This window comes from Eublepharis macularius, chromosome 4 (genome assembly GCF_028583425.1).
Source record: "Eublepharis macularius isolate TG4126 chromosome 4, MPM_Emac_v1.0, whole genome shotgun sequence".
NCBI classification, from domain to species: domain Eukaryota; kingdom Metazoa; phylum Chordata; class Lepidosauria; order Squamata; family Eublepharidae; genus Eublepharis; species Eublepharis macularius.
The window spans coordinates 15,278,542-15,293,085 of NC_072793.1; the positions used below are offsets into that span (position 1 = coordinate 15,278,542).

At 42.5% G+C, this 14,544-nt stretch overlaps 1 protein-coding gene across 1 annotated transcript in view; it reads left to right on the top strand.

The window, feature by feature from the left end:
* Positions 1–14,544, top strand: part of CEP112 (centrosomal protein 112) — a 464,588-nt gene that overhangs the window by 303,329 nt on the left and 146,715 nt on the right. The window contains exon 21 of the mRNA XM_054976905.1: positions 9,608–9,838. Coding sequence (XP_054832880.1) covers positions 9,608–9,838 — 231 coding nt within the window. The remainder of the gene's footprint in view (positions 1–9,607; positions 9,839–14,544) is intronic.

Genomic DNA, 14,544 nt, shown 5'->3' on the forward strand with positions numbered 1-14,544 from the left:
TAAAGGTGATCCAAGAAGAGGCATTGAGGCTGTCTAAACAGCAGATCAATGCAGGCAGGAATGTGGCCGACTCATCCACTAGAGTGTTGGCATCAGCTGTAGTGCTTAGAAAGCACACACGGCTCTGTTCAACAGCTTTACCTGTAGAGACACGTAGCAAAGTGGAGGACTTGCCATTTGAAGGCCAAACACTGTTCTCCACAAAATCATCTTTCACAAAAGCGAAAGGATCAATAGACAGCAAGGTCTTATTGGAATCCTGCCAGCAAACCAAGAATCAGGATCAAGGCTTCCCCATAGATAATATCAGTCTTACAGGGGCCAGTATTACAAATACCAACTGTATCATTATCCTCAGAACTGTTCTACCTCTGTTACTCAGGGGCAATATCAGAGACTAAAGCCACCTCATAAATTGAGACATCGACCTGTTTGCGGCAAGGGAAAATCAAAAAGCCCCTTTATTCTGCTCCAGAGGGGGATTAGATCCTATGTCCTTAAGGGACGCATTTCAACTAAATTGATCAGAGTACCTATTTTACGCCTTTTCTCCCATCTCTCTAATCAGATTAACGGTCATCAAGATGCAGGCTGAGGGAATGAACACCATTGTAGTTGACTCCATTCTGGCCTCTCCAGCTATGGTTCCATCGGCTATTTCAGATGACCAGAGGCAAATTTTGACTCCTACAAGGGAGTCCAGTATCAAGACATTACCCAGACTCAAGCTGGCAACTTGACTGATTATACAGTAGGGAGGCTCCGGGCAGGAGTAGCTGAGGTTATTTTAAATGCAAGGAAACCTAACACCAGATAGTCTTATGCCCTCAAATGGGACAAGTTTGTTGAGCCAAGAATAAGGGTCTGGAGTGGACTTTTATGACGGTTGTATTGTCGAAGGCTTTCACGGCCGGATAACAATGGTTGTTGTGAGTTTTCCAGGCTGTATTGCCGTGGTCTTGGCATTGTAGTTCCTGACGTTTCGCCAGCAGCTGTGGCTGGCATCTTCAGAGGTGTAGCACCAAAAGATCTCTGTCTTTTGGTGCTACACCTCTGAAGATGCCAGCCACAGCTGCTGGCGAAACGTCAGGAACTACAATGCCAAGACCACGGCAATACAGCCCGGAAAACCCACAACAACCATTTTATGACGGTTCTTTAGCCTGGATACTAGAATACTTAAATGAAGCTTAAACAGGAGATTGATTTCATCTATCAAGGTATATCTAGCCACTATCTCAGTGTTCCATCCCTCTATAGACAAGAAGACAGTTTTTTTCTCATTACACTTCTAAATTTCTCCTTAAGGGTTTGCACAACATCTGTTTGCACCCATATCCAAGACTGTTCCTCAATGGTTGTTACAGTTGGTATTAACAAAACTGTTAATGAGGTCCTTTGAGCCCTTGGCTACTTGTCACCTGAGGATCCTATACACGAAGTGGCACTTCTAGTAACGGTTACTTCTGCGAGGAGGGTAAGCAAACTGGTAGCACTACGTATGGATCCACCTTTCCTTAAGATCCGCACAAAAAAGGCAGTCCTTAGACCAAGTCTAGAATTTCTCCCAAACGTGGTTTCCAAGTTTTATATCTCACAGGAGATCATTCTCCCAGTGTTTTTTTCATCCCCAATGTCTGAACTTTAGAGAACACTTCACGCGTTAGATGTACAGAGGGCAATTCTCTTTTATCTAGACTGTACAACCTCTTTTAGATCAGACATCCAGTTGTTTGTTTGCTATGCAGGTCCAAATAAAGGGAAAAGAGCTACGTCACAGACAATTACTTGGTGGGTGGTTCAGGATATCAAAATATGCTACAACCAGGCTAACCTACCATGTCTTTTGGAAGTCCATGCTAATTCCACCAGGTCACAAGCATCCTCGGCAAAGCTTCTTAGAGGGTACCTCTGCAGGATATATGCAGAGCGGCAACATGGACTTCAGCAGATACCTTCATCAGACATTATGCTCTGCATACGCTCAACAGAAAAGAGGCAGCAGTGGGTCAAGCACTCCTACAGTCACTGTTCCAGTGAAGAGCCCAGTCCTCCTCCTTGAGCTTGTGCTTTTCTAATCTCCCATGTGTGACTGCACAAAAGACTGACAATGAAAACAGGGTTGCACTTAGCTGTAACTGTTGTTCATTGAGGTTTTCTGTGCAGGCACAATACCCTCCCTTCTGCCCTGCAGTGTGCTCTTCTCTATTCACTTGGAGAGTCTGGTGGCACAGAAGGGTCGGGGGCTCTGCCTTTCCCAGATCGTGGGCAGTTTCAGCAGGAAGCAGCTATGCATGCACTCTGTGAGTGGAGGCACCCTCGAGTGGATTAAAAGCTGTAAAACATCTCTGACCCTGTGTTCCTGCACAGAAGACCTCAATGAACAACAATTACAGGTAAGTGCAATCCTGTTTTCTGCAGTAACTGGAGTCTGAGTTGACTTTCAGAAGAGACCTATATACAGTGCATTAAAGTAGTCCAGTCTCAGTATTGCTGTGGTATGGATCCAGATGGCCAGATCTACTGTATTATTATCATTAATTACTCGTTGTCTCTTACCAAATTGTTCACTGTTTATTGATATGTGACCTTTTAAAAGTTGCTATTTCAAGAAGTAGCTGTGAGAATATGGGATCATAAGCCCAGTCTTCTTAGTGTAATCTCACCCGAATGTTGTTGTTGTTGTTGTTGTTGTTGTTGTTGTTGTTGTTGTTGTTAAGCTTCAGAATGGCACTCTTCTAGCAATGATGGCCATTTTACGCTTTTTCATTCAAAAAAACAAGGTACCAGACCAGTAACACCTTAAAGACAAACAAGATTAAGGTGCTGAACATTGTTCATCTACTCGACTTGAATCTTGCTCATATACTGCAAACTAACACAGCTACTATCATTCAAATAAGAGTCAACTCTTGGGTTAATGTTCCATTTTAGTTTTAGGCTGCAACAATTTTACAAAAGAATTATAAATGGTATGTCGTAGATTACAGTTCTACTGAGAACTGAAATACATATTTGGTGCATATAAAACTCTGTATAGGTTTTCTAGATTAAAGAGTATGCTGCAAAAGCACTCTTGTTGGAGTGTGCTACAAAAGCTTTAGTGTAACTAAAATGCATGGCTAGTATGTTGTATGTAAATTAAATACTTCTTCACAGAAATACATTTTTATTTCATTAATGATTAGGTCATGAATTCTCAAAGGCGAACCAGCATTGAGTAACAATTTTCAGAAAACAAACAATGGTTTTTCTACTTAGGTGAAGAAACCCTCAAACAAAATGTCAGTGACTCCTAAGCACTACAGTCAGCAGACACCTACAATACCACATCTCAGCTGGTGTGCCATGATACTATTGGCCATATCTGACTTTGGAAATAGTGCATGTGTTCCCTGTACAAGGGCTAATTGTCCATGTGTAGTATCACAGTAGATGGCACTAAGGCGCTGTTTCCCAAAGTATGGGTCGGGACCCACTGGTGGGTCGCGAGCGGATATTGGGTGGGCCCTGAAACTGATAGGGCGACAGTCGCAACACGTTGGCCGGGCTGTGTCGTTCGGCTGGCAACCGAACGGTTACTAATAATTTAATTTCTTGCGGCATGGCGCGGAGTGTGATCGTTCATCATGGGCGTGGGGCAGGGGCGGGGGCAGGGTGGCCGAAGGCAACTCGCGAGCCCGAGCGTCAGTCGTCACTGTAGTATTCGTCGTCGCATATTGTGTGTTTATTATCTTCTTAAAACTAAATAACGGACAAGTGGTTGAAACGGATAGCAAAAAGTACGCCGCCAGCAGCGGATTGTGTACAGAGCGATGAATAAATAGAAGACGTTATTTCGGATGACAAAAGTGACACTGAGCCTGACCTACTAGCTCCCTCTACGAGTTCACATGAAACAAAACGTCGAAAAGTTGTGAGAAAATATGATGTCGAATACCTGAAACTAGGATTCACGTGGAATCAAGATACGGTGGATCCATGCCCTCAATGCGTTATTTGCTGTGAAATATTGGCGAACGAAAGTATGCGTCCTAGTAAGTTGACATGTCATATAGAAACGAAACATTCCCATTTAAAAAATAAGCGAGTGGATTTTTTTCAAAGAAAATTATTGGATATGAAATCTTCAAAGGATATTGTTTCACATTTCATAAATATTAATGAAAATGCTACTGAAGCCTCATATCTTATTAGCTTAAGAATCGCCTGAGCAGGTAAACCTCATACCATTGGCAAGAATTTAGTGTTGCCATCGATTAAAGATGCTGTTGGAGTGATGTTTGGAGAAAAAGAAGTAAAGGAAATCGAACGTATACCACTTTCCAATAATACTGTTGCACGAAGAATTGACGAGACGTCCGAATGGGCGGAGGATGAGTTAATCCATAGAGTAGTTGGTAGTAAATATTTTACACTACAACTGGATGAGTCTACCAATGTGCAAAGCCTATCTCAGTTACTTGTTTTCGTGCGTTATATATGGCAAAACAACACGCATGAAGATACCTTGTTCTGCAAAACAATTATTCATGGAACAGACGAGTAAATTTTCAAAGAAATTGATTCTTATACAAAAGAAAAAGGGTTGGAATGGAAGAACTGTGTCGGCATATGCACTGATGGAGCTCGAGCTATGTGCGGCAAAAATAGCAGTGTGGTCACAAGGGTTCTTGAACGAAGTCCCAATGCTTCGTGGACACACTGTAGCCTTCATAGAGAAGCACTGGTTTCAAAACCATTGCCTGATGATTTAAAAACAGTATTAAATACCGCTGTGAAAATTGTAAATTATATTAAAACAAGACCCTTACAAACACGTTTATTTCAAAAGCTGTGCGAAGAGATGGGTAGTCTCCATAAATCTCTTCTTCTGCATACAGAGGTACGTTGGTTATCCAGAGGGAAAGTACTGACAAGATTAGTGGAATTACGCAATGAAGTTAGAGTTTACCTGGAAGGAAAAAATGAATATCTTGAATCTCTACTGGACGAAGAATTCATCCTCAAGCTCACATACATGGCGGATATTTTCTCAAAGTTAAACGAACTCAATTTGTACCTGCAAGGATCAAACAGATCCAATATTTTTGCAGTTCACGGTAAAATTCGAGCGTTCATGAAAAAACTTACGTTGTGGAAGAGATGTATCGAGGAATGCAAGTATGATTGTTTTGAAACATTTGAAACTTTCATTATAGAAAACGAAGTGCAGCCAGATATCAATGTAGTGTCTGCAATTTCCACTCATTTAACAGAGTTGAAAAATAACTTTGACGCCTACTTTGGGGAAGAGATGAAAAAGTTCGACATGATGAGCTGGATTTGTAACCCGTTTCAAGACAACATACCAACTGTAATGTCAACAAAAGCAAATGAAGAACTTATTGATTTATCAGAAGATACATCGCTGAAAAACACTTTTAATCGCAAGCAATTAACGAAATTCTGGCTTTCAGTTGCTGACACCTATCCCTGCCTGTTTGATGAAGCCATGAAAGTCCTCCTCCCCTTCACTACCTCATACTTATGTGAAGTGGGATTTTCAGCCATGGTTCATATTAAAACTAAATACCAAAATAAATTGGATGTAACTAATTCATTGCGATTAAAAGTGACTAAAATCGAAGTCAACGCTAAAGCTGTAATGGCAAGAAATAGGAAACAAATACATCCTTCTCATTGAAATATCACATCTTATATTTAGTAAGTAAAAATTTCAATTATAACTGGATGTTTTTCTTTTTTTCTTAATTGAACAGTCCTTCACATAGTTACGATATGTATTAACGAGAAAATGCTGCAGCAGCAATATAACGCTGCTTCTTTTGCTTCATGTTAGGCACGGGTGCGTTATATATGGTTATTGTATTAGGTGGGTCCCGAACTTTGAAATTTTTTTTAAATGGGTCGCGGTCCAGACAACTTTGGGAAACACTGCACTAAGGTATAACCAGGGCTTTTTTTCAGCAGGTACACAGTGGAACGGAGTTCCGGCACCTCTTAAAAATGGTCACATGACCGGTGGCCCTGCCCCCTGATCTCCAGACAGAGGGGAGTTTAGATTGCCCTCCGTGCCACCAAGCTGTCTGGAGATCAAGGAGGCGGGGCCACCAGCCACGTGACCATTTTCGCCGAGGGCAATTTAAACTTTTAAAAACTCCCCCCTTGTTCCAGCTGACCCCAAATGACGTCATTGTGTGGTCTTGAGTTCCATCACCTCTTTTCCCAGCAAAAAAGCCCTGGGTGTAGCTATCAAAAGTTGGATACTTTTTTTTGCTGATATTATACACCATTATATGTGCTGTGACAACTAAAGGATTTCATAGGATCAAGCTGGTAATGTGAATTATTTTATTCCTCCCTCCCAAACTCTCCCCAACTTTCAAATCTTCAAAGTAGTGCTCCATCCCACATGTACCACTACGAGTCATATATGGTTGACATGTTTGAAGACCACAAACGTAGTTGTCAAATATTATAGAAGAGAGGTAAACATATGTTGTCGAAGGCTTTCACGGCCGGAGAACGATGGTTGTTGGGGGTTTTCCGGGCTGTATTGCCGTGGTCTTGGCATTGTAGTTCCTGACGTTTCACCAGCAGCTGTGGCTGGCATCTTCAGAGGTGTAGCACCAAAAGACAGAGATCTCTCAGTGTGATCTCTCAGAGATCTCTCTCACACTGAGAGATCTCTGTCTTTTGGTGCTACACCTCTGAAGATGCCAGCCACAGCTGCTGGCGAAACGTCAGGAACTACAATGCCAAGACCACGGCAATACAGCCCGGAAAACCCCCAACAACCATCAGAGGTAAACATAATTTATTCAGATGCTTTCGAATATAAATGTTCAACAAAAGATAATCTGGAAAGGAAATACTTATGAGAGCAGCACAGAGATCTTAAACCAACAACTGACACTGACAGTTACTGAGAATACATTTTAATACAATCTTGTTATGAGAGTCCTTTCCAAATGCTGGTTATGGAATCTGAATTCAGATTGATAGTTTCATGATGATTATATGTAGTAAGCCTATCTCTACTTTAGGAATGCAAAATCTTGGTAATATTTAAGGCTTAAGATTGAATTCAGAAAATATACTGGTTTGACCCCATTTAACCTTGACTGTACCCTAGTACCTTAGACAGAAAATCCTGTTTGCTTTCTTGGCAGTAAGTCCCATTGAAATCAAGTTAACACAGATATTGTCAGGGCTTTTTTTCAGCTGGAACACGGTGGAACGGAGTTCCAGAACCTCTTGAAAATGGTCACATGGCTGGTGGCCCCGCCCCCTGATCTCCAGACAGAGGGGAGTTTAGATTGCCCTCCGTGGATTGCCCTCCACGCTAAACTCCCCTCTGTCTGGAGATCAGGGGGCGGGGCCACCAGCCATGTGACCATTTTCTCCAAGGGCAACCCACTGAGTTCCACCACCTCTTCCCCAGAAAAAAAGCCCTGGATATTGTATATGTAATGTTTTGGCAAACCCATTGTAAATCACTGGATTCATGCACTGCAGTTTTTAAGTAAGGAGCTTTGAGTGTATAAGTTAGGGAGAGGCTATAGCTTTCTTTCCAGCAGATTCAATCTCTAGCATCTCCAGCTAAAAGATGCTAGGTACCAGATGTTGGGAAGGACCCTTCTCTGCCTGGGACGCTGGACAAGTGATTCCCAGTTGGAACACAAAATTCTATTCATGGACCAATAGTTTGATTCTCGATATGTCATGTTCATATGTTCAACTTTTCTGAGTTGTTTTTATATTTTATATTTGTAAGAATTTTTGCACCCTCACCTGGATGGCTCCAGCTGAGTCAGTCCTGGTTAGTACTTGGATGGGAGACCTTCAAGGAAGACCAGATGCAGAGGAGTTAGCTGTGTTAGTCTGTAGTAGCAAAATCAAAAAGAGTCCAGTAGCACCTTTAAGACTAACCAACTTTATTGTAGCATAAGCTTTCGAGAATCACAATTCTTTTCATCAGATGCATGGAGGGCAAGAAGAAACTGGTCAGATATATAGGTTGAGAGGGTAGGGCGAAGTAGATGCAAACAGTAGCTTCTGATATGGAGATTAGTTTGCTTCTGTTAAGGAAGTCAGTTACTTCTGATAATGAGATAACCATTCATAGTCTCTATTTAATCCCAGCTTGACTGAGTCAAATTTACATATGAATTCCAGTTCAGCAGCTTCCCGCTGGATTTTGTTTTTGAAAGGTTTCTGTTGAACTAGTGACCTTGATGGAATGTCCTGGTAGACTGAAGTGTTCTCCCACTGGTTTCTGGATGTTGCCATTTTTAATGTCAGATTTGTGTCCATTTATTCTTCTGCGCAGAGGTGGGCTGGTTTGTCCAATGTACAGAGCAGATGGACATTGTTGGAACATGAGGGCATATATCACATTGGAAGATGAGCAGTTGTAAGAGCCAGAGACAGTGTACTTGATGCCATTGGGTCCTGTAATTGTATTTCCTGGGTAAATATAAGGGCAGAGCTGGCATCTGGGTCTGTTGCAGGGCCTGGTACCTGTGCTGGTGACTCTGCTGGACGATTCATGATTGTAAGTGAGAAGTCGTTTCAGGTTGGGGGGCTGTCTGTAGGCAAGGAAAGGTCTTCCACCCAGGGCTTCTGAGAGAGAGGCATCATTTTCCAGGATGGGTTGTAGATCACTGATGATACGTTGGATGGATTTGAGCTGGGAACTATAGGTGACAACCAGTGGTGTTCTGTTGTTAGTTCCTTTAGGTTTGTCCTGGAGCAGGCTGTTTCTGGGTACTAGTCTGGCCCTGTCAATTTGTTTCCTCACTTCATTTGGTGGGTACTGTAGTCCCAAAAATGCTTGTTGTAAATCTCTTAAGTGGGAGTCCTAATCAAGAGCATTGGAGCAGATATGATTGTAACATAAGGCTTGGCTGTAGACAATTGACTGAGTGGTATGTTTAGGGTGGTAGCTGGAGGCATGTAGATATGAGTATCGGTCTGTGGTTTCCGGTATAAGGTGGTATTTATCCGTCCATTATGTAGTTGTACAGTGATGTCCAGGAAGTGTACCTGTTGTGTAGAGTGGTCCAGGCTCAGGTTGATAGTAGGGTGAAAGTTGTTGAAGTCCTGATGAAATCTCTCAAGGGCTTCCTTCCCATAGGTCCAAATGATGAAGATGTCATTCAAGAATCTTAAGTATAGTAGTGGTTTCAGTGGATAGGAGCTGAGGAAGCGTTGCTCCAAGTCCTCCGTGAATATGTTATCATATTGTGATGCCATGCGTGTGCCCATGGCTGTGCTATTAACCTGTAGATATAAGCTGTCACCAAATTTGAAGTAATTGTGACCAGAGTCTCTTTGAAGAGGCAGGCATTGGCAAACCACCTCTATTAGTCTCTTGCCTTGAAAACTCCAGCAGGGGTGCACCATAAGTCAGCTGCAATAGCACTCCACACACAGAGAAGAATTTTAGTAACACCAAGACCTCAATATGCTCTCGTCACCCAGTAATTTGCAAAAAGTTTTGCTTCCATAACTATGACTGTTTTCTACTCTTCTTGGTGCTCTAACTAATTTTAGAAAAACGTACTCTAAAAAGTAACTTCATTTTGTTTTTATTTTTAAGATAATCTGTGATATGGAAGCCCAGATCCATACACTGAGAGAAGAGCTTATTCAGGTGAATGCTCAGAGAAAACAGCAACTAGTTGAGCTTAGCCTCATCAGAGAAGAAGAAAAGCAAAGGACTGCTCGGGACCACGAAACTGCCATGAACAAGCTAAGAGCTGACTCGGAAAAGACGATGTTAGATTTTAAAAAGAACAGTGCTGCAGAAACAGAGATGGTTTTGGAAAAGGTAAGCCCATTTTTATTATTATTTATTTATTTATTTAATTAATTACTTATTAATTTATTAAATTAATTTATTTAATTTATTTTAATTTACATAATTTATACCCTGCCTTTCTGCCCTCATCGGAGCCACCAAGGTGACTAATCGTTTTGAAACATATATAATAAAAACAGATTTTAAAAACCATTAAAACGAAACAAAAACACATCATTAAAACAATTTAAACCAAGCTAAAATACACATACAAAAACGTAAAATCAAAGTTCCCCGGGGATCAAGGCTTCGAAACTCGCAGCTGGGTACTTTGCATCAAAGAGTTTCTCCTGTGCAGCAGAAGAGATAAATAAAGATATTTATCAAAGTCCTCGTAATCTGCTGACATTGCATTAGGCAAAGAGGGTAGCCATTTTCTCCTAACTTGATGATATCCCAATAAGTTCACCATCCCTACAGCAAGGGTGGAAGGTATCTGGAAATATGCTCCAAATGTCTGAAGATCAGTGAGCTTGTGCTGTATCGGGAAGAACCCTGCACACTTGAGACAGATTACCTGGACTAGACTTGGATATTCTGATAGAGAGGATGCTTCTGTAAGAAAAAATGTAATGCAGGGTGACTTGTGTCAGTCTTGAGTTTCCTCCTCAGATGTCAGGCAAGTATAGTGGAACAAGCACAATTGTTGGGTGGGCTGATGCTATGTCAGGAAGTGATGTAATAGCCCAGTTTCACGCTATACTCCTTCAGAGTTCCATTTTGCCGTTCCAAAATTAGCACTACAGGAATTCCTACTTTGAATGGTCTACAACATGTGAGTAAGGCCCTGAGTTGGGTCTTACGTTCAGAGAGGTTGCCTCAGGGTATGCTTCTCCAGGAGCATTATAAAATCCTAATAATGATGGATTCAGGCTGTCCAATATCTACTCCAATGGATGCATATTGTGATGTATTGGAAACACAGGGAACATAGAAACAGGCATGAGTACTAAAAATTCAAGTTGGAAGAATTGGCCTAGTACCCTTGACTTTCCAGGGCTTGTCCAGGGAACACATATCAATATACATGTTAACAGTATGTTGGGAAATGCAGTTTGAACAGGCAGCACGATCTCTATAGGACCTTGGTGGAACATCATTTGGGAGTCATGAGAACAGACCACGTAGCAGAGGATTCAAACTTGAAGCTATAGGGGTTCAGCTGACAAAGCACCAGCAGGTAGATTAGGAGCTTCCTTCCGAGTCCTTCAAAAAGGTTACAAAAAGGTTTGAGAAGCCATCAACAATCCCTTTTGCAAGCTCAGAAACTCATCAGTTGGACACTGTCGTGGTTGGATATAAAATGCCTGGAGAAATATAGAAATCCTGTCGGCAGTGTGTCCAAATATACTGTATATACTTCCTACATTTCCACTTCTGGAGTTTTGAGGGAATGCAAGTTACAAGTTGTTTTAATCCAGGGGTCATTTCGTAGAAAAAGAGCTGGAGGAACTCAATAGCATCACTGATTTGCATATGCCACACCCCCTGTTTTGGATCCAATCCTAGCCATTCAAGGCCGAAATTGGGCCCAAAATGGCAAAAAGGGGCTGAAAATGGCCGAAAAGGGGCCCAAATGGTCAGGATCGGGTCGCTGCTGAGCAGGAGAGTGATCCACCACCCGTCAGAGGCCCGATCTGTGCTGTTTTGGCCCCAATCCAGGCCCAAAATGGTTGAGAGTCAGGTGGGTGGGGCCACCTGTCATGTGACCTCTTTGGGGAACTGCCAGAACTGTTCCGGCACGTTCCCCCTCAAAATGAGCCCTGTTTTAATCTAATATCCAGACCATACCCGAGCAAGGGGGACCAACATCAATTACTCTTCACTGCTGCCACCTGGTCTCCTACCGGCTCCTTTTGGCCAGTCAGGGAGGGTGGATGAGTGAGTGCATGGCAGTGCGGAGGGAAGGAACAGCCAGCACCAGCTCTCTAAACTGCCTTCTTCCCTCTCGGCACTGGTGGGGATTGGCTCCAGCTTGGCTTCCATCACTATATTGCAAGTGATGATGATGGCAAGGAAGAGTAGCAGCAGCCAACTGGTTGCCCCCCAAAGCCCAAGGAATCTGTTGACTCTTTTTCTGGCCCATAATAAGATAAGGGTAAGCAGCCAATGAGGAGGAGCCATCTCTACCTGCTTGCTTACTCACTTTTTTGCTCTGCTCCATAACGAAGGAACAAGCAAGCAGGTAATGGAGAAGTATGTTCTAGTTGGGGGAGCAACAAAGGAATCTCGATCAACCCCTTCCCCCACTTAAGTCTGGAGCCATCGCTGCATAGAGATAAATTTCGATATGCTTGCATTGCATGCTATTCCACTGCACTAACATTGTTGTCAACTTTCAGAATGAAATGTCACAATTTTTGTAAATTAAATGAAGTAGAACATCATGATTTTGACGCTTAAATAGTGTCAGTGGCAGCCAGCATTGTGTTTTGGTTAAACTGTTGGGCTTGGCCTGGAAGAGCCTGTGTTTGATTGACAAAAGCCCCCAATGAGCTTTATAACAGAGTCATAGATGCAGAGGAGTTAGCCGTGTTAGTCTGCAGTAGCAAAATCAAAAAGAGTCCAGTAGCACCTTTAAGACTAACCAATTTTATTGTAGCATAAGCTTTCGAGAATCACAGTTCTCATTAGATGCAAGATCCATCAGATGCAGATTCTCTTTGTCATGCATCTGGCGAAGAGAACTGTGATTCTCGAAAGCTTATGCTACAATAAAGTTGGTTAGTCTTAAAGGTGCTACTGGACTCTTTTTGATTTTATAACAGAGTGAGTCTCTACTTAACCACAAAGCTGTTGTGAAAATAAAATATGGGGGAAACTATGTATATTTCCCTGAGTTCATATGAAATCATCAATTTTTTTAAAAAAACCCTAGATGATATGATTATTTTGTTCTCTGTGTTTTATGTGCTGTAAAGGTGCTTCTGAGTTATTGTGACCCTATGAATTAAGTATGAAGTTTAAGTATTTTTTGTGCATTATACCGTGCAAGATTAAGCCCTATCCACTTGGTGACATTAGCTGGAAGGAGACAAAATATCCTTCAAGATTTGGACTGATCATAAAAATCTAGAAGCACTTAGATTATCTTGCAGGTTGGAGGCAAAGCAGCTCTGGTGGGTGGAGTTCTTCTCAAAGTTTCAGTTCACACTCAAGCTTGATGAGAGCTCAAGCTTGATGAGAGCTCAAGCTTGATGAGAGTCATTCTGTGGGGGAGTGTGCTAGAAGAGAAAGGAGCGAGTGAAGGGTGGGCCATTCTCAAACACGAGCATTTGCAAGCTAAAGCCCTCACTATTCCAGCAAGATGGAAACATGGTAAGGGCTCCAAGAAACCAATGTGGATGAACAGAGAGCTCCAGAAGAAGCTAAAGGAGAAAAAGGATATGTTCAGGAAATGGAGAGAAGGACAGACCTCTAAAGAGGAATATATGAGAGTTACTAGGTACTGCAGATCAGCCATCAGAGAAGACGAGGCTCAGTATGAGCTGGGTCTGGCCAGGGGGGCTTGCTACAATAAGAAAAACTTCTACAGATATGTGAGAACCAAATGCAAGGTAAAAGAGGCAATTGGACTGCTGTTGGGAGTGGAAGGAGAAACTGACGGAGGACAGAGAAAAAGCAGACAGGCTTGACTTTGTTGCCTCTGTTTTCTCCCATCTAGAAATGGTAGTAGACATGACAGGACAGCTGGGTGGCTAGTTGACATTAGCAGAGAGGTTGTGGACAGGCACTTGGCTGCACTGGAGGAATACAAATCCCCTGGGCCGGATGGGGTGCACCCAAGAGCGCTCAAAGAACTTTCTAGAGAACTTGCAGAGCCTCTGTCCATCATCTTCAAGGCCTCCTGGGAGGACTGGAGATATGCCACAAGATTCGAGAAGAGCTAATGTTATCCCAATCTTTAAGAAAGGGAAGAAGGATGACCCAGGAAACTACAGGCTGATCAGTCTGACTTCTGTTGCTGGGAAGATATTAGAGTAGATTTTAAAGGGATCGATCTGTAAGCATCTGAAGGATCGCTTAGTGATCTGGGGAAGTCAACACAGTTTTGTCCCCAACAGATCTTGTCAGACCAACCTATTTCCTTCTTTGAGCGAGTGACGAGCTTACTGAATCGTAGGAACTCTGTCAATGTGATTTACCTGCATTTCAGTAAAGCTTTTGATACGGTTCCCCATGACATTCTAATGGGTAAACCGGAAGACTGCAGACTGGACTATAGGACAGTTCGGTGGATAGGGAACTGGTTAGAGGACCGCACCCAAAGTGTGGTGGTCAATGGCGTTTCGTCAGATTGGAGGGAGGCTTCCAGTGGGGTGACACAGGGCTCGATTTTGGGCCCAGTACTTTTCAATATTTTTATCAATGATCTGGATGAAGGGTTAAGTGGATTACTCATTAAATTTGCTGATGATACCAAATTGGGAGGAGTGGCAAACACTACTACCCACTTCTGGGTAGTAGTGTATGCAAAAGAGATCTTGAGGTAAGAGTGGACTGTAAATATGAGCAGTCAGTGTGATGCGGTGGCAAAAAAGGCAAACTCAGTCTTGGGTTGTATCAAAAGGGCCATTGCATTGAAATCGCTGGAGGTCATAGACCCTCTCTATACTGCCTTGGTCAGGCCACACCTGGAGTACTGTGTGCAGTTCTGGAGGCCTCACTTCAAAAAG